This window comes from Ptychodera flava, chromosome 6, assembly GCF_041260155.1.
Source record: "Ptychodera flava strain L36383 chromosome 6, AS_Pfla_20210202, whole genome shotgun sequence".
Classification (NCBI taxonomy): Eukaryota; Metazoa; Hemichordata; class Enteropneusta; family Ptychoderidae; genus Ptychodera; species Ptychodera flava.
In genome coordinates this window covers 738,677-757,418 of record NC_091933.1, presented here as the reverse complement: position 1 = coordinate 757,418, position 18,742 = coordinate 738,677, and the positions used below count along the sequence as shown (strand labels likewise).

General features: G+C 35.2%; 1 protein-coding gene across 1 annotated transcript; it reads left to right on the top strand.

Moving 5' to 3' along the window:
• Window positions 1-305: 305 nt before the first annotated feature.
• Window positions 306-13,196, top strand: LOC139134532 (uncharacterized). The gene is made up of 3 exons (XM_070701404.1): window positions 306-720; window positions 4,318-4,523; window positions 9,933-13,196. The coding sequence occupies exons 1-3, from the start codon at window positions 344-346 to the stop codon at window positions 10,628-10,630; spliced, it is 1,281 nt and encodes a 426-aa protein (XP_070557505.1). The 5' UTR covers window positions 306-343; the 3' UTR covers window positions 10,631-13,196.
• Window positions 13,197-18,742: the final 5,546 nt, after the last annotated feature.

Genomic DNA, 18,742 nt, shown 5'->3' with positions numbered 1-18,742 from the left:
AGAGATGTTTAGTAACCTTTCCTATCTTTCGCGATGTTGACCAACCCGTAAAATCCCTGATAAGTCCACGGATTAGCATAATTAGTTGTGTTGACTAATTAATTACAACCTGTGTGTATGAGAGATATACGTCCGTGTAATGGGGTGTAAAATAAATAAAGAGTCACAGAGACTAGGTTAGGTTTTATAACCATTTATTTTATTTACTCCGATCAGTTAGAGCATGAAAAAAAGGAGAGAAAATGATAGAGAAAACAGTGAGAAAAACTCAGTAATAGTTTTTGGGCCGCCTGTGACCCGACCCGTCGCATGTTCAGATGCTCGTGCACATTTCCGGAAGTTTATGGTGACTAATACTCGTACGCAGCTAGCTCAGTCCGATTACGATGTTTTCGAGAACAAGTCGAAGACGCACGAAATTGTCTCTCAGTGTTTGAAGCCAAAAATGACCCTTATCATGAGTTCGTTAAATTCAGTAGTGAAGACTGGGGATACCAACGCAGTCAGGGAAATGTTGCTTCAGAGCGATGTCAGTGTCGACACGATTAACTACCAAGATCCTGAGCGGAGAGAAACCGCATTGTTTTGTGCGTGTGCTCGTGGATTTTTTGCGATTGTCCAACTGTTGTTATCCTGTAAAGCCAGACTTGACTTATACACAATTTGGGGTGGTACTCCACTCCACGCAGCAGCGGAAAATGGTCACGAAGATGTTGTTAGGTAGGTACCTACCGAGAACTCGGAAGAACATAGTGTTAGACTCTATAACAATATATGCCGTTGGAACGCGGAAACGTGACAAGGAAATAAGGAAAGAAAAAACCCTACGTGTATTTTATACACGCGTACACGCACAAGATATTTTCTGAAGATTAACCCGTCGTCAACATTTTCTTACGGAAGTATCTTGTAAATCTTAAAGAACTGTCCATCATACCAGTAAACAAACTTGACATTATTTTGCGAAAATGCTTTTATTAAGTTGATCCGATATTTTGACAATCAGTCGACCGTTTCCCCACGAAATGCTTGTATCGTGTACTTCATTTTCTGTTTATTGTACGGTACCCCCACAAACGAGAGGGACCGTAGTTTAAGGCACCTCCACACGTGTATATTTCTGCCACTGATCAATAGCACTCTTTATCAGCCTTCCAAACCGTGTAACAGGTGGACTTGAAAACATCAAAATATTGGTTCCTGTCAATAAATGTTACGAACATTTCTTTTACGTACAATCAATGCACTTGTGTAATTTAATTTTCCAACTGTTTATTGATAATTTGGTTTAATTTGGAGGCATCTAAACAACAGATCCTTGGTGATCTTTCAACATCCACTTAATTATGGCTTTTTAAGCTCCCATTTGGTGTTACTTCAAGTACAAAGTAATATTATTTTGTACTTGAAGTGTTATGTATTATTTTTTGTAACCCTATGCTTTGAGCATCAAGCACTATAATTTCCCATGAGGGCATATGTACACTTTGATATGTGTGTGTGTGTATTTAATAATGTCTATACATGTAATCATGCACATGTATGCGTGTCCATCACTGAAACGTGGGAACAGCTGCTACATGTATACTGATTCAATATTTGGTTTGAAGATACATCATATGGGTTGTAGTTTTGAACTTTTGCAGATGCAGATCCCCCAAATATGCTCCTCAATGAGCTTGAAAAAGTGAAGATGGTGAAATGCTAGAACTGAAATTACTTGCCAGATATTGAAATTTTGTTATTCCATACATGTATATTAAAATTGTAATAGCATTAACAAGTTTTTAATTGTAATTGTTAAAATATTTTTGCCAGTCTTTGTAAGAAGTTATTATTTTGGAACAAATTGTCATATTGGATAGACATTTGTATGTTATTAAGGCAAAAGACATTGTAAATTTATGTAATTTGGTTCTGGAAATTTATTTCCAGCAATATTTTCCCACACATGTATTTTGGAGAAAGTGTGATTTAAAATGCATTATGTATGATACAGTGAGTTTTATGTAAGAGAAAACAATGCAACGGTTGACTTTTCCAAATTTGACCATTTTAGCCATATCAAGCAGTACTTACTAAGTTTTTGGAGTTTCATATTGTCCATTTCCTACTATATGACCTTGGTATTGGTTATCTCTTTGAGTAAACATAGCCTAAAATCCCACCTCTATCAAAAGTATTGTTCACAATTAATGTATTGCTACAGCAGCTTAAACTCATGCACTTAAAGTTTCACATTCTTTTTGTTTTATACATAGAGTCTGGTATTACATTTGGCAATTAAGAAAAGTTTGTTGCCTTGTAAATGTATTGTCAAAGGTAGTATCAGTCACTCACCTTGGCACAAAGAGAGCTTTAAAGGTGGAGCCTCCCTTTAAATGGGCGCCAACCTATGGCGGCTTCACTGTGTAAGTGGACACCAAACAGGCAACATGAGGGCACACGCTCCAGAAAATGCCACTTTTTAGTTTTTTCGGACCGCAAAAACACTGACAGACTGCCAAGCGGTCAGCACGAAGCTGCTGCCGATCGAACCCTGTGGTTATATTCAAATTCTAACGTGACTGGAAGACGTTTTTTAAGGAAATTCGAGATTGGTGCTGGGGAATAAATGACCGTTGGCAATTTGAACCAACTGTCAATCAAACGGTTATATAAGCTCTATAAAGGTGACAAAAGTTTGAAATCAGTTTGTGTAATTAATATAATAGAAATCAAACATCGTACTGGCCATGTGTTTGACTGGGAGGAGAACTCCACTAATGCGATAACCTGGGATTGAAAAGTGCGGCTTTAAGTCATATGCGTCTGTATGTATGCATGCATGTATGTATGTATGTATGTATACCCAGGCATGGAGATGTAAATTTGTTCAAATGAACATGTCAGTGACAAAAATATGTAAATGAGGAAAGAAAGAAAAAATCTTGCAAATTGCAAAACTCTGTAACCATATGTTAGATTTGGTTGAAATGTGGTCCTTTAAGGTGACTTAAGCTAGATTTGTGCAAATTATGGTGAAATTATGGTGAAATTTTTATAGTTGTATTTTTAGGGAAATTTTTTCCCATTTTGTTGTCAAAAATTCTTCTCCTTTGGAACTCCTTGTCCCATTGCTTTGAAATTTAGTATGCAAAATCATAGGAGTTGCCTCTGTCAGATTTGTTCAAATTTTAGTGAAATTTTTGTATATTAATTTTGGGGCATTTTATTCCGTTTTTTGTCAAAACATCATTTTCTCCCAAAGTTCTTCTTGTTGGATTGCTTTGAAACGTGATATGCATGATCCTAGGGTTGATCTCTGTCAGATTTTTTCAAATTGTGATGAAATTACTGTATGTGTATTTTTTGGGCAATTTTTCACATTTTAGGTACAGAACCTCTAAAAATGTTTTTTAGGGTCTGTGTTTTAAGTAAAAAATCATTTTCTATGAATTAATTATTCTGATTGCTTTGAAACTTGATATGCAGGTACCAAGGAGCAACCTTTTTGAGTGTCTTCAAATTGTGGTGAAATGTTCATATTTGTAATTTTGAGGCAATTTTTCCGATTTTTGGTCAAAAAATCATTTTCTCTGAAAAAGTGTGTCTGATTGCCTTTAAACTTGGTATGCATGTTCTTAGGGGTTGGTTGAATTTGTTAAAATTGTGACTAAACATGCAATATTTTATTTTTGGGACAATTTTTGCTGTTTTTGGGTCCAAAAAATATCAAATATCTCATTCTTTAATTCTCTGTTCGAATCACAAAAACTTGAAAACTGCCGCACATTACACCTTTGTATTTGGTGTGTAGGTGCATGCTAAACTGTAAATGGGAATTTGTTTGAATGAAGTTATCATTGGCAAACAGTATGCGAAATAAAAACTAATGAGCAGCAAAAGTATAAACTTGATATGTTGGCACTCCCTAGTAATTTGTCAAGGGGGACCAATTTACATGCAAATGTATCCATCAGATAACTTTCTAATTGTACTGGTACCGTACTTTGAGTGCAAAGACCCAGGATTAGACTTCACATATGTTCAAGGACAGATTTAGTAGCACTTCTTTTTCTGCACGACGTTTTGACAGTTCTAGAAAGCAAATTCATCTCAGAAATCACCTTTCAGTGGCTTATTGCAAAGGTTTACTGGGATGTTTTCACCTGAGTTTGTTCTGTTCTATATTATAAAAATTTTAATTTTGACTTTGTATCCTCAATTAAAGTTTTGTTCCTTGCAGAACTAACAGCTTTCAGGTTCAAATGGAAACACAGAGAAGTGAGACTATTTTGATTTTCTTGTAGCATTGATAATGTTATTTTGTTACAGGATTTTACTTCTATACAGAGCTGCTGTAAATGCACAGACTCATTATGGTGACACAGCATTGCACTTAGCAGCATTTCGAGGGCACTTTAATGTGGTGAAGATCCTTGTTGAAGCTGGTGCTGATACTACTCTACGGAATGTGAAATGGAACAGACCATTTGAAGAAGCCAGAATCAATGGGCACACTGTGATATTACAATACCTTGGTAATTATGGTTACATTAATTTCTTTCTGTTTGTTGTTTAGTAATTTATGTATCTCTACAGTAATGATACACATTTATGTACTCCGGACACACATGTCAATTTTCCCTTCGTTTAAGGAAAAACGACCAAAATGTGGACAGAGCTTTGATATTTGGTAGACATGTTCTATGGTGATGTACGTAATATGTGCAAATTATGATGCAATTTTCAATTGTGTATTTTTGCAGCAAATTTTGCCATTTTTGGGTCAGGCCATCTTAAAATGAGTTATCAAAGATTTCCACCTTCATCAACACATAGTAATTCTCTACAAAACACAGCAAAGCGGTATCAGCCTTTATGTCCTTTGAACTTCAAAAAAAAGTTACAATTTGTTAAGTTATAATGGTTTCTGAAGTGTAACCTGCAGTATAGATGTTTGTTTCAATGCATACATGGATGGCTGATTTTCTTCTGGAACACTGGAAGTGGCTGTAGCTTGGTTAAACTTACACAGATAAAGTTGATAACTCAGTTGTCTTATCAGCCCCATCAATTCTGACAATATTATCACACACATTTGATGAGATCAAGTGTTTGATTAAGAAAGTGCATTTCATTTCTAACATGTGAATGGGTAAGGAAGGGTCTTTGCAGGTAAAAAACTTATTATTGACAACAATAGACAGTTTGAGGAAAAAAACCATCCCAGCAGAACTGTGCTTAATGAACCACTGTAGGTGGCTGTAATTTTAGAGAAGGGAAAGAGGCAGTCATTTTGAAAGCTGTTCTTAACCCTTTAAAGACCAATATTACCAGAATGACATGTGTGTAATATTGCTAAAAGGGATCTGCCCTTCCCACTCTAAATTAGCATATCAATGCCCCGGCTTTCCAAAACTTTCTCACTCACAGCATGCACACCGTAAACACACTACAAGGAAATGGTATTACACCAAAATTAAAGTTCTAGTTACAATGTACAATGAAGTTTTTATTTTCTGAACATGAACATCATCACAGTACTACTCAGTATATTACAATACACCAGAACAGGTACATTAATCATTATGTACAGAGCAATTTATTGTACCAATTGGTGCTAAAGACTTATGAACAATTGATGCACACCATACAAAATAATTATACAGCATGACATTAGAATAAATGATACCAAATATCACTAACATGTTCAAAAGGATGAAAAGAAAAAGTCAAAAATTTGAACAGTAATACAAGAATTTTTTGTCTAAACAGGCGCATTGATAGAAGCTGTATATCTGTATGTCTTTGACCCAGTTGATGTTATTTCTGTATGGGATATTGTCAGTGTTATTGCCAGAATGACACTGAACTATATCTGTCTGTGACACAGTATTGTAAAACATCAAACCGATTGAAAAATGTTCCTGAAAAAAATTGCTTTCAATTTTATATAAGATGCAAATACGGTTGAAACTTTATGTATGGTTTCATTTTACCTCTGTGAGTAAACATATGGATTGAAAGTCTGGTGTTTCAGACTGACAAACAACAATGATTTCATCTGGAACCACAGAGCTTCATGTGTCTGTAATACAAAGGCTTCAGCATTTTACACATAAAACACATTTGGATTGCATTGAAGTTGCCACATTTGACTTCTGTGTAAAGATGGCTGCTAGAAAACGTTTCACTTTATAAATGATCAAAATCATTCAGAAGTAAATGATATTGGAATTTGAGAAAACAAGTTTATTGTCAGATGATTTCAATTGCAGTTACCATCAGGGATTGTTTTTTTCCCAAAAGCTTATATCTTACAATGGATGTTCGTTCAGTAAAATGATATTTAGTCCCCGCGGACGAAATCCGGCGGGGACTTATAAATTGGGTCCCTTCCGTCCGTCATCAACAGTTTCTCAGACACTGCTGAACCAATTTTGTTCAAAATTGGCACAAAAGCATAGCACTATGATCTACAGATGCACATCGATTTATTATGCAATACGATTCAATATTGCCGCAAGGTGGCTATATTTTTGCGATTTTTCATGTCTTTGATTATTAACTCAAACATCTGTGAATTGATTTTGTTCAAACTTGAGACAAAAGGAAAGCACTATGAATAATGATCTACATGTGCATGTCAAGTTATTTAGTGATACGATTGAATATGGCCGCGAGGCGGCCATTTTTTTTGCGATTTTTCATGTCTTTGAACCATAACTCCAACATCCATGTACTGATTTTGTTCAAACTTGGCACAAAGGCAAAGCACTGTGACCTTGATATGCACGTCAAGTTATTACGCGAAATGATCAAATATGGCCGCGAGGTAGCCACATTTTTGCGATTTTTTCATGTCATTGAACCATAACTCAAACATCCATGAACTGATTATGTTCAAACTTGGCACAAAGGCAAAGCACTATGACTTACATATGCATGTAAAGTTATTTTGCAAAAGTTTGAATATGGCCGCAGGGCAGTCATTTTTTTTGCAATTTTTTTATGTCTTTGAACCATAAATCAAACATCTGTGAACTGATTTTGTTCAAATTTGGAAAAAAACTTGTCACAGAGACGGACCAGAACAGAAAATACCATTTTTAGCTCACATTTGGTATACCAATGTGAGGTAATCGTATAAGCTGAATCAGTTCATTTGCATCCAATTTGCATGTCTGTATGTATGTATGTATGTATGTATGTATATATGTATATATGTATGTATGTCCCTCCACATCAAAAACACCTAAACCGCAGCACCTACTGTCTATAGTATTTGGTGTACAGGTGCACCTAGGGGTGTAGATGTGAATTTGTTCAAATGAACTTGTCAGTGTCAAAAATATACATATGAGGGGAAAAAAAGGAAAAACCCTGCAAATTGCTAAAACTCTGTAACTGTTGGTCAGATAGGGTTGAAACTTGGTGTGCAGGTTCCTTTAGGTATTCTAAATTAGGTGTTTAAAATTTGGGATGAAATTTGCATGTTTCTATTTTTGGGGTAATTTTTTCAGTTTTTAGTCAAAAAATGTTTTTCTCTGAAACCACTCATCTGATTGCTTTGAAAATTGGTATACATGTTCCTCAGGATGACCTCAGTCAAGTTTATACAAATTGAATTGAAATATTCATATTTGAAATTTTGGGGCAATTTTCCGAATTTTTGGTCAAAATTTTTTTTATTCAAAAACTACTAATCTGATAGCTTTGATATTTAGTATACAGGTTCCTAAGGTCAATCAAAATCAGTTTTATGAATATCGTGAAGATATCTCAAATTTTGTATTTTTGCTGAATTTTTGGGTTAATTTTCTCATTTTAAGTAAAATTTCTTCTTCTCTGAAACTGCTAGCCCAATTGCTCTTAAATTTATATTGGGTGTTTGCAAGGGTGTTACCCTTCTAATTGTTGAAATTACGACAAAATATTACTGTTTTGGAGCAATTTTTGTCATTTTTGGTCAAAAAATCTTAAAAATTATTTACTTTTTAAAGCCCCTGAACAGACAGCTTTTATACTTGGTGTACAGATGTCCAGGGATGACAATAGTTAGATATATGTAAATTGTCCTGAAATATACAAATTTGTATTTTTAAGACAATTTTGTCATTTTTGGTCAAGAAAACTTGTTTTCAAAATTACTTGTCTGATAGCTTTGTAATTTGCTACAAAGGTCCCGAGGGATGTTATTAGATAGATTTTCTGCTCAAAGTGTTGGGAAACCTCCAAATTTTTATATTTTAGGTAAGTTTCTCAGTTTGTGACCTTAAATGACCTACACCAACCCAGGATATGTTTTGAGACAGTTTCAAAGGCTGTGAACATAATTTTGTCATATTTGGTATCAATTTGTAGTAAAATTTGATCTAGACAAAGCAGAGGTAAATTTTTTTAATTGAGAACCAATTTTTGCAACTTTTGCATGTAAGACACACAAGAACTGATGAGAAATTTGGATCCAGGATAATTCCAGATGTCGTAATCACCCCCACAGTGGAAGGCATTTCACTATCTGTAACTAATTACAGTGCTGTTTACATTCGAATGAAAGCTCTCATAGCATTAATTAAAACATTCCCAAGGTTGTAAATATATTTCCTGCCAGCTGGTCTTATGTAAACATGGTCTACCAAGGGGTGGAACATTTGATATTCAGGAGGGGGTAGGGTCTAGGAGATTGACGAGGTAGCATTACTTTTTACCAGATCCCTTGTACATGTTTTTCCCACTCTTTATTTTTTCCCTTCTCTCCCACCTCTTCTTTTTATCAAGCCTTCTCTGGCTAACTTTTTTGTTGACATTTGCTTATGTATGTAGTATCTGCTTGTCCCATTGCTATAGAAGTTGATATGCATGTTCCTCAAGATGACCTCCAGTGCCTACGTTGCAGACCTTATTTGCTTTTGTCATTCTTGTTTTTCTGGTATAAATATTTCTTGATTTTACCAATTCAAACCGAATGTGAGCACACTGTCCTTGACGGTATTTTTTATACATAGAGAGCAAAACAGAATAAGAATGAATTCAGTTCGTGCTCACACAGATTTTCTGTCGCGAGTTTTTAATGTCAATGGACATTGTCGATTTTCGTCGCGTGATAGCGCCACCACTTTGTTATTGTTTCAGCTTAATTATTGTACCGCCGGATTCGGAAACACATTTGAATGGGATGCTGACGACGTGCATCAGATGCAGTGACGTCATTGTCTTTGTAACATTTGTTTAATTCATTAAGACTGCATATTTGTGTGATTTTAAGGCAGTGTAAAAATAATCAACTTATTAAAAAACTGACATCAGCAGTCAATACCCACAGAAATGGGTCATTCATTGAACATTCCACAAATAACATCAGTTTGCAAATCATAGGCCTCATGCAATTTGCATCAAGGTCATTCCACAGCAACCAAGACACCAAAGATTATAACCAAGCAGACAAGCGGGGACTGTGTCATCAACGATGACTTGTTATTCCCAACTCGTGTTGGTATTTCTCATCACAGTTCAGGCAATGACATAATCAAAGTTTTGGGAGTTAGCATTCTGTAGAAAGGGTTTTGTTTTCAGATTTCTGCTGCATGACAATAGCATTGATCGCAATTTCAGGTTTGTTACTAAATATAGCTGCACGCTAGTGACTTTCGGACAACGCTGCCTAAAATTGGGAAAAACTTTGTTGTTGCATGCGCAGCTGTTTTTGCAGCTTGTAGTCTGAGCCACAAAATACCACGAACTAGCTTGACTTTTAGTAACCATTGTAACGCTAGCAGGTTTTATTTTCCTCATTCATATGGAAAATGCAGACAAATATTTATGTATGCATATTAATGAAAGAGAACAGTGACGTCATTTGTGATCAGTGCTATTACTGACAGTTTTCATGTATATGATCTAATTTTCTTCATAATGCATGTCTGTTCTACTTATTTGGATTACAGAGAGACTGATGAGAACATCAACAGCTCAATTAGGAGCAGTTCCATGCACACCAGTTTCTGTTGAATACTACACTACAAATTGTACACCAGAATATTTAACATGTGAACAACAACACTTTGGAAATGGTGACTTGGAGCCAGATGTAAATGATCTTGGTAAAATTCAGGTTGACAGCAACCAGTGTGTTGGTTTTGCAAGTAACATACCCATAGCTGATGGTATGCAAACACAAAAAACACCTTTTGAAAAAACAATACAGGTGAGCAAAATTGGCAGTGCCCAGAGTCACAGGTTAAAAAGTGACTACCCTACCAAAGATGGAAGTGTGGCACGCGAGCCAGTGGAATGTGATGATTCTGTGGCAGATTGCATCATTGGACACAGACAACCAGTTGAGAGTTTAGACCCCACAGCAATGTGGCAAGCCGAAATGGGAGCATTTCCAAAAAATTCTGATGGTTTAACAGGAAATGATGGTTGGATCGAAAACCAACTAAAGCGATGCAGGGAAGAACTGACTGGAATTCAGATCACTTTGCAGCAGACTCGAATGGAGATTGCCAGTTTTCAGGCCATGGATCAGCACACAAATCAGCAGAAATACCTGTGTGACAAAGAAAACAGACTACTAATTCGAGAGCATGATTTACTTTCTGAGATTGCTAAACTAGAATCAGGACTTTACAATAGACATTGAATGTAGAGTAACAATTGAAATTGAAAAATCTAAAGCAAGGCAGAGGACATCTATTTGTTGAAGGACATATCTGTTTATTATCAAACTCATAGTTCTTTGATGCCAAATATTCAAACGTTGTCCCAGATGTGAAGTGAATATGTTCCCATGATTCAGAGGGAGCAGGCATAATTTTACAGAGTACCATAAATTTTCTTGCACATGTATTTTTTAGGATACTGTCTTTGTGCCAACTTCAAAAGAAACAAGTTTTGGTATATTTAGAGTGATGGCTCCACAATTGAAAAACAATATAGCAAAATCACCACCAGGTAGCCATTTTGGATCATAGTGCAAAAAATTATGTGTGACTAAGGATATTACAATATACCCGTATCATCCTTGTAGAAATCTTTGTTACGGAATCTGATGATTAATCTCACATAATCTCTTATTATTACAACTCGACACACTCTGTGACAAAATGGTTGCCGTTTAGCCCTATTGGATCACATTGACATTAATATTTGCTCGCATCTGTATGTCATGATCATTTATTATACATGTGCGAAAGTTTGTAGCTTATTGCTAGAGTGTGTAAGTAATGAGCGCTGACATTTAAGACATTTATGATAAACGGCTACCTGGCCTCTATATTGATCATAATACATGGAAGAGAAATTAAAATGCATACATATACAGGTAGTTAAATGTCATAGTTTATTATCTTTTTGCAAACTTTACGCACAGTCAGTAAAGGTATCTTTTAGTAATGGCTTTCGGCATTCACAACATATGGCTGTATAGTGGCCATACCTCATCATATTAAAAATTAAATTGATATGCACACATATGTAATAGCTCGGTCATGAAGAACAAATGTAACAGAATGGCTGCCTTCTCATATTAGATTATATCAGTAATAAAATTGATTTGTGTATGTTTTCCATAATTTGTAAGTGGATAAGTTTGAAACTAATTGGCTGTAAGAATATTAAAAAATCCATGCAGCAGCCATATTTGATCATCTCCCAGAACACAGTGTTGTGTATATGTATGTTTTAGGTTGTCCTTGTGCTTATTTTGCTCAAAGTTCACAGCCATGTCTTAGTAATGGCTTTGAACATGAAAATACTTGACACCAAATGGCATGTTGGATTATATCATGCAAAGACATGTAGAAGTAGAGTGTATTACAAATGGTGCTATGCATCATGTTCTGTTCACTTATTACCAAAATGGACAGCATTTCTGCTTCTGTACTCGAAAGATTTATCTTCAACAATTCCTTTATGATGCAAGCCATAGACACAAAAAGCTAATCCGTTCCAGCAATTCCTGAAATTTATCTGTTTGCAGACTTTCTTTCAACCCCAGCAACTTGAATTGCAACAATTGCAAAAGACATGTCAATCATACAAGATTTAGAAACATATTTGTCCAGTAGTTTGAATATGTTTATTAACCCTAGTTTGGCCAAAGCCCATTGTTATCAATGGTGGTTGTAGACCTGTTTACAGGGAATTGGGGTGAACAGGTTAAGGCATGTCACTGTAACACATACTGACCATTAACTAATGACCAAGTAATCACAGAGTGTATTTGAATGACGGCTAACACCTCAGAGTGTTAGTGCTTGGATAAGGTTAGGTTGATTCCACCAAAGGTTGTAAGAAGCATAAAGGTTCTATGGACTTTGCATTCCAGACTAGGTTTATCATGTAAAATGTATTTTAGGTGACCAGCTTCCAACTTGTGGCCAGTCATTTTATTTGTCATATGGCTAACAAAGGAGGGAAACTAAAGGCTATGATGTGAAAAATGTTAAAGTCCAATATTTGATGGCAAATATTTCATAAAAACTTTTCAGTGGGTGTTGAGATTATCCAAGTATATCCTAAAAAGATGATAGTACAATGTTATACAGGAATAGAAAAAGAATCATTTGTCTGCAACACTTGAAAATATTTTATTTTTCAATTTTTGACAGAATTTTGAAATAAGACAATAGTTACTAAAAGGATAAGAAATTTGAAAATTCCATAATCAGCGGTCTATTTTTTGTTTCACATATGTTCAATTGTAAAATTGAGAATATTTTTCTCATTTTTAGGTGTTCAATGTCTGTTTTTCAAGAGTCGCTTTCCAAGTTGTTTTGAAATTTTGTTGGAAGGTTGTGTAAATGGTCTTACAAAAAGTTTCCTAGATGATAAAATAAGCACCATTACAAACTTCTCAGTAAGTTCGTGCATATTTTTAGTTTTGCCTTTTCTAAGTCAAGAGTTCACTATGTGACAAATTTAAGTTTATTTGATGTAATATGGTCTGTTTGGTGTTATATTAGTTTAATAACATTTTCATCATAAACCAATGCTGGGATTGATTTGTACAATTTTTTTCTTGTTTCAAAGGTTTTCCATACTTTTCTGCCACAGTAAAGTTGTGAATAGTAAACAGATTTTACACATCCAACCATCTGCAGTGCCTATATCACCCTATGTAAATATGGCACAACTCGTAATCAAATGTAAAGAGTATCTGTTAACTGACTGAAGTGTTCAATAAAACCAAACTGTCTGTCATTCAACTCTTTGTCAATTGACAACATTGCTATGGTATGCTATGCTTGAGTGGAGGGAAGGGAATGACTGTATTTCTTTTATAAAATTTACTGCAGATTGTTCTGAATCTTTCATATTAATTAATCAGGTCCAAGCAAAAGTATGGAACGTTATTATACACCTGCGTCTGTAACCTATTGAGTTTAGCTGTACATTAAGTTTCGGTATCAGTGGATGCGGAGTACAATAACTTAGATGCAAACATAGACAGTAGGGGGGTCTTCCCCCCTCTACTGTCTATGATGCAAAGAACAATAAATTTAGAAGTCATTGGATGCTATTTGACCTTTGACCTCATCTCACCTTTATGTCAACAAAGGGAAAAAGGAGATTTTACTTTTTTTGCAAAAATAAATATCTTAATTTAAATGAGTTTCCAGTCCACTCACGTGATGCAGTACAGTACTAAAAAGGTGTATAATAGTAAGGATATTCACAAAATAAAAGGATTTATGCCCTCATTCACTGTACACTTCGATGTTGTCTATCATTGTTTGAAGCTACAATTCAATAAGGGAGCTGTCATTACTTACACAGGGGGGGTGTCAGAGGAATTTCATCGGTAGCTCCGAAATTTTGAGTACCCCCCTGCCAATTATGATGAATTTGAGTAAATCCCTCTCTAACACAGAAATTTTGACTGACCACCCCCCCCCCTTAGAAAAGTAAAATATCATACATATGTACAATTTACAAAAATACAGCATTAGTGAAGACCTTTCAAATCCAGGTGTACCCTGCTAGATTATCATCAGTTATCTCATGACGGTAGAAAGAGGTGAAACCAACAAAATGAAATTCAAAGTCACAACAAAATGTATAACATAAAAGCTCAAGCTATGACTAGTATCCAACAATATAGTATTGTTTAATTTGGATGGGTATCATGACAGTTTTCACCAGGATATCTGACTGGGCAGAATTTCAAAGTAGGGGGAGGACAAATGGAGGCTGAACACTCCAGGGAGAAGAGCATGAGAGGGGGTGTCCCCCTCTTGCATTGAAAATTTTGAGAATTGATGTGTGCGATAGTACAATCTGAGAGGTGTTTCAAATTATTTTGCACCAAAAATTGAGTAACCTCCAAGTAAACTTGTTCTTTAAGCTAAAATTAATGAACTTGGGTGATTTATTGTACATATTTTAGAAAGACTACATCACCAAACTGACTAAAATTGGAACTCCATATATCACAGATGGTGTGTAGAATATCACTAGTAGAACCTAAGAATAAAATATAAATTCCTCAACCTCTACCTTCAGCTGCTCCATTTCATCTTGCTGACAAAATCTCTCAGGTGTATATATTTAATTTAGGTGTCCCTCCCATTTTGCTGTCAGGTTTGTAACATATATAAGTTCAAATGCATTAGAAAATTTTTCCAGTAACTGTCAGATGTGCATTACTTTGATGAAAATTTGTTGAACTTAAAGTTAGTTTTATACTCAGAGTTTTTATAGCTTGAATGCACAGTCACTTGTGAACCAATACACAACGGCCGCTGTGTGGTATGCAGCCTACTTTTCTAATGCATACCACACCGCGGCCGTCATGTATTGGTTTATAAGTGACTGTGCTTCAAGTTGAATGTAGCTACGTGGCCAAGGTTATTAGCACCACTCTCCGAAATAGCTAACATACAATCACAGTTGAATAGCTGCTGAATATCTCCAAGTTCACTATTTCGGCAATCTAGTAATCACAGTTGAATAGCTGCTGAATATCTCCAAGTTCACTATTTTGGCAATCTAGCAATCACAGTTGAATAGCTGCTGAATATCTCCAAGTTTGCTACTTTGGCAATCTAGCAATCCGGCACACAGATAAATGGGACATGCAAGCCTGATCTACATGAAAATCTCCCTAACCTGTATTAGCACAGGAAACCCAGAAATCTGGTTGTGGTTGTTTGTATTGTTGTTTATGTTTATATTGGTCGCAATATTGTTCTTGTTGACAATAAAATTCAATGAACAAAACTATTGCGTTGTTGTTTCAAACCTAAGGTAGAAAGAGACACTACAATCATTAACATTATTTGATCCAATGCAACTCTCTCCAAAGGGCCGACCTACACTCTCTACCTATACTTACGGTAGAGAGTTTGTTGGGAGAGAGTTGCATGATCTATTTTTGTACAGCCATTGTCGCACTAATATGGTCAAATAATGATGGCGCCCATGTAATGTTTTCAGGACATCGACACAACACAAGCCGCAGCCTGATACTGATACCACAAGTGCCTGAAATTGCCAGCATGGTACCCTTCTCTATTATGTACACACACATGACATTGGCATAAAATGAAATACAAAGCAAAAGAATTACACAATTTAAAAACTTCGCAAGAGAGAGATGAAAAAAGCCATCTCAAAACTACATGTTATAAGCTTTCATCAGCTCATTAAAGAACTTTGCAGTAATATGCACAACGGAATCATCGGAACAAGACATTATGCATTTGAAGAAGGACATCTTGTCAAAATGTTTCAGCTTAGCCTGAATATCAAATATAGAATTACAGTAAGTATCTCTTAAACCTTGTGCAGGTGCACTTTGACAAATCATAATACAATGAAATTCATCTCAAACATCTCCTTTGCATAAAGTACAAAGTCTAAGGTGTCTAAGAATATTCTTATAACGACCAACTTCAACTGGGAAAATATGATTTGAAATTCTTGTTTTTGTTAATGCTATTCTATCAAAGGATTTTGAACAAGAGACAGATACTTCTCATATTTGAAAACAGTTTTAATTTTACAATAAATATTTAGTTTCTCGTTACTTTCTATGGCTTTCTTCCAGACATCAACAAATTATGCTTTCAAGGAATGTTTTACTATCCTAATAACTGTAGACAATTTACAATAGCGTTGATCGCGATTTCGGGTTTGTTACTAAATATAGCTGCACGCGTGCGACTTTCGGACAAATATGCTGAAATTCGGACAAATTTTGTCGTTGTATGCGCGGCTGTTGTTGCACCTTGTAGTCTCAGTCATCAATTCATACGAATAAGTGTGACACTAAGTAGCCATTCTAACACTCGCAGGTTTTATTTTCGTCGTTTATGTGGAAAATGCGGACAAATGTTTATTTATGCATATTAATGAAAGAGAACAGTGATGTCATTTGCAATCAGCGCTATTCTTCTCTCTCATTAAGTGTGAATTACAGAATGCAAGGCAGATTTAACAAAGTCTAAAAATGTAGACCCTTCTCATGCAATTTGTTTTCAAGTTCAAATGCTACAGCAAGGATACTATTGTTTTTAAGGCAACGATAATAATGCAAAGCAGAAGTGGGCGACGCCAAGTTCAAACCAGCAAAGATGCATACACTTTTATTGACACAAAGAATGTGCTTGCACGTCTCATATTCACCATTAGGTTTCAGAAAGTAATCACTAAATCTTTGTGAACTTACTTTTCCAAATAAGTAACTCCCCCAAACCTCTGATCCATACAGAAACACTGGTTTGACTGGAGAGTCAAAAAGATGCAGTTGTACCAATACTGGTGTCCCATTTAAAAAGAACGCAGTGCTTTGTTTTTAGCTACTATAGACTATAGTCTATAGAAGCTATTGGGATGGGTATCCGTCCGGCGTCAGTCTGTATGTATGTATGTATGTATGTATGTATGTCCGTTTGTGAGGCGTCCGTCCACTCAAATATCTTGAGAACCGCAGTACTTACTTATTTGATATTTGTAGTGTAGATGAAAAGTATGATTTTGAGAAACTATTTTTTTTTAATTTTTTGATATTGTTGAAAATAGGCAAATTAATGCCAAAAAAGGCGTTTTTGGTAAAAATTCTTCTTCATAACCGCTGGTCAGACAGCATTGTTATTTGGTATACAGGTCCCTAGGGATAACCCATCTTAGATTTGTTCAAGTTGTGATGAAATATGCAAATCTGTATTTTTAAGGAATTTTTTTGTCATTTTTGGTCAAAATTTGACTTACATTGTATGTAATTCTTGTACTGTATAAACCCTATCAATTCACCCAGAAAAAAATAATTAATATGATTTAAAATAATTGAATTAATTAGGAAATCATCAAAGCCAAAATAATTTTAGTGTAGAATTATCAGAAAGTTAAACTTTTTTTGACAGTTCATAGTGAAATGCTTACCATCTTGGAGGATTAAAACATGTAAAGGCACCTTTCCTGAATCCCAACTTTGACATATTCTGAACTGTCATTTATTGTGCCCTGTATGTTATCTAAAAGAAATTGCTCAAAATAGTCAACAGAGATAGAGATAGAGATAGAGAAAGTTCTAATTTCCATTTATGGTTGACTTGGTAAGGATAAAATAAAATTACTTTTTTGAGGAAAAATAGTGACAACATCACTGTTCGCTCCCATATAGTTATCAAAACAAGTCAACAATTGTATGAAACATGGACATACATATACAGACAGACTGACATACACAGACTGGCACAGAGTGATGACATTGACCCCAAGTGTGCCTTGGCCCATGGAGAGTGATAAAGATATAACAAACAGCTGAATGTAATGATAAAATAGTTAAGTATAGGCCTATACAGGCACAGAGAGTGATTATGTTACAGCAATTTGATTAGTTTCTTTTCCTTTTCTACTTCTGTGATAATCTTTAAGACAATCAATCTGCAAGGCAGTTTATGTATTGACAAATATGTTATCTTTTACAAGCACACAGTAAACTGTTCTTGATTCTTCATTTACAATATTTGACATAGACTGAAATACATAACATGCAACCAATGTTTACACTTTGCCCATACACCAGATACATGGAGAAATTTCAACATACAATCATCAACTCAGAAACCCTACAGGGAAGAGTAAACATTGTTTTCTTCAAGAACAGCTGGTGCATCCACATCTGGAACAACTTACACCAATTACACAAGGATGATGACACAAGAGATAAAGTTAAACTGTGGTGAACTTGACTATTCCTTTCAAATCCTTACCTAACTTGACATCTTAAACTAAAATACACTGCATGGTTAATTGTGCACAAAAATACATCGGGGTGGACCATTTGATAAGGGATGGTGTCTGGAAGATCGATGAGGTACATTATCTTTTTTATCCGACCCATTGTACATTCTTTTTTCCCCACTCTCCCACCTTTTCTTTTTGTCAAACCTTCCCTGGCTGAATTTTCTATTGGCATTTGTTTGGAATTTTTTCAAAATGTGCTAGGATTTTTTTACCGCATTTCAACACCAAATACAGTTTACCATATCAAATGCTTACTAAATCACCACATTATATACTCTTAGTTCCAGTAGGTATAAAATTACCAAAAAAAATCTTAAAAATACAAAATGAAAGATATCCTAGTAAAACTGAAAGTTTCGCAAAGCTGCCCCAAAAATTCAAAATTCCGGATTTCAACTTAATTTCAATATATCTTATTAACAAAACCCTAAGAACCGGTTTACTAAATATCAAAGCAATCAGACTGGTAAATTTTGAGAAACAAATTTTTTGACCAAAAATG

Bases quoted from the DNA above. Each gene is read 5' to 3' on its own strand.
- LOC139134532 (XM_070701404.1), top strand. From the start codon at position 344: ATGGTGACTAATACTCGTACGCAGCTAGCTCAGTCCGATTACGATGTT. The intron at 721-4,317 runs GTAGGTACCTAC...ATTTTGTTACAG, and splicing joins GGTCACGAAGATGTTGTTAG to GATTTTACTTCTATACAGAG. The intron at 4,524-9,932 runs GTAATTATGGTT...TTTGGATTACAG, and splicing joins TGTGATATTACAATACCTTG to AGAGACTGATGAGAACATCA.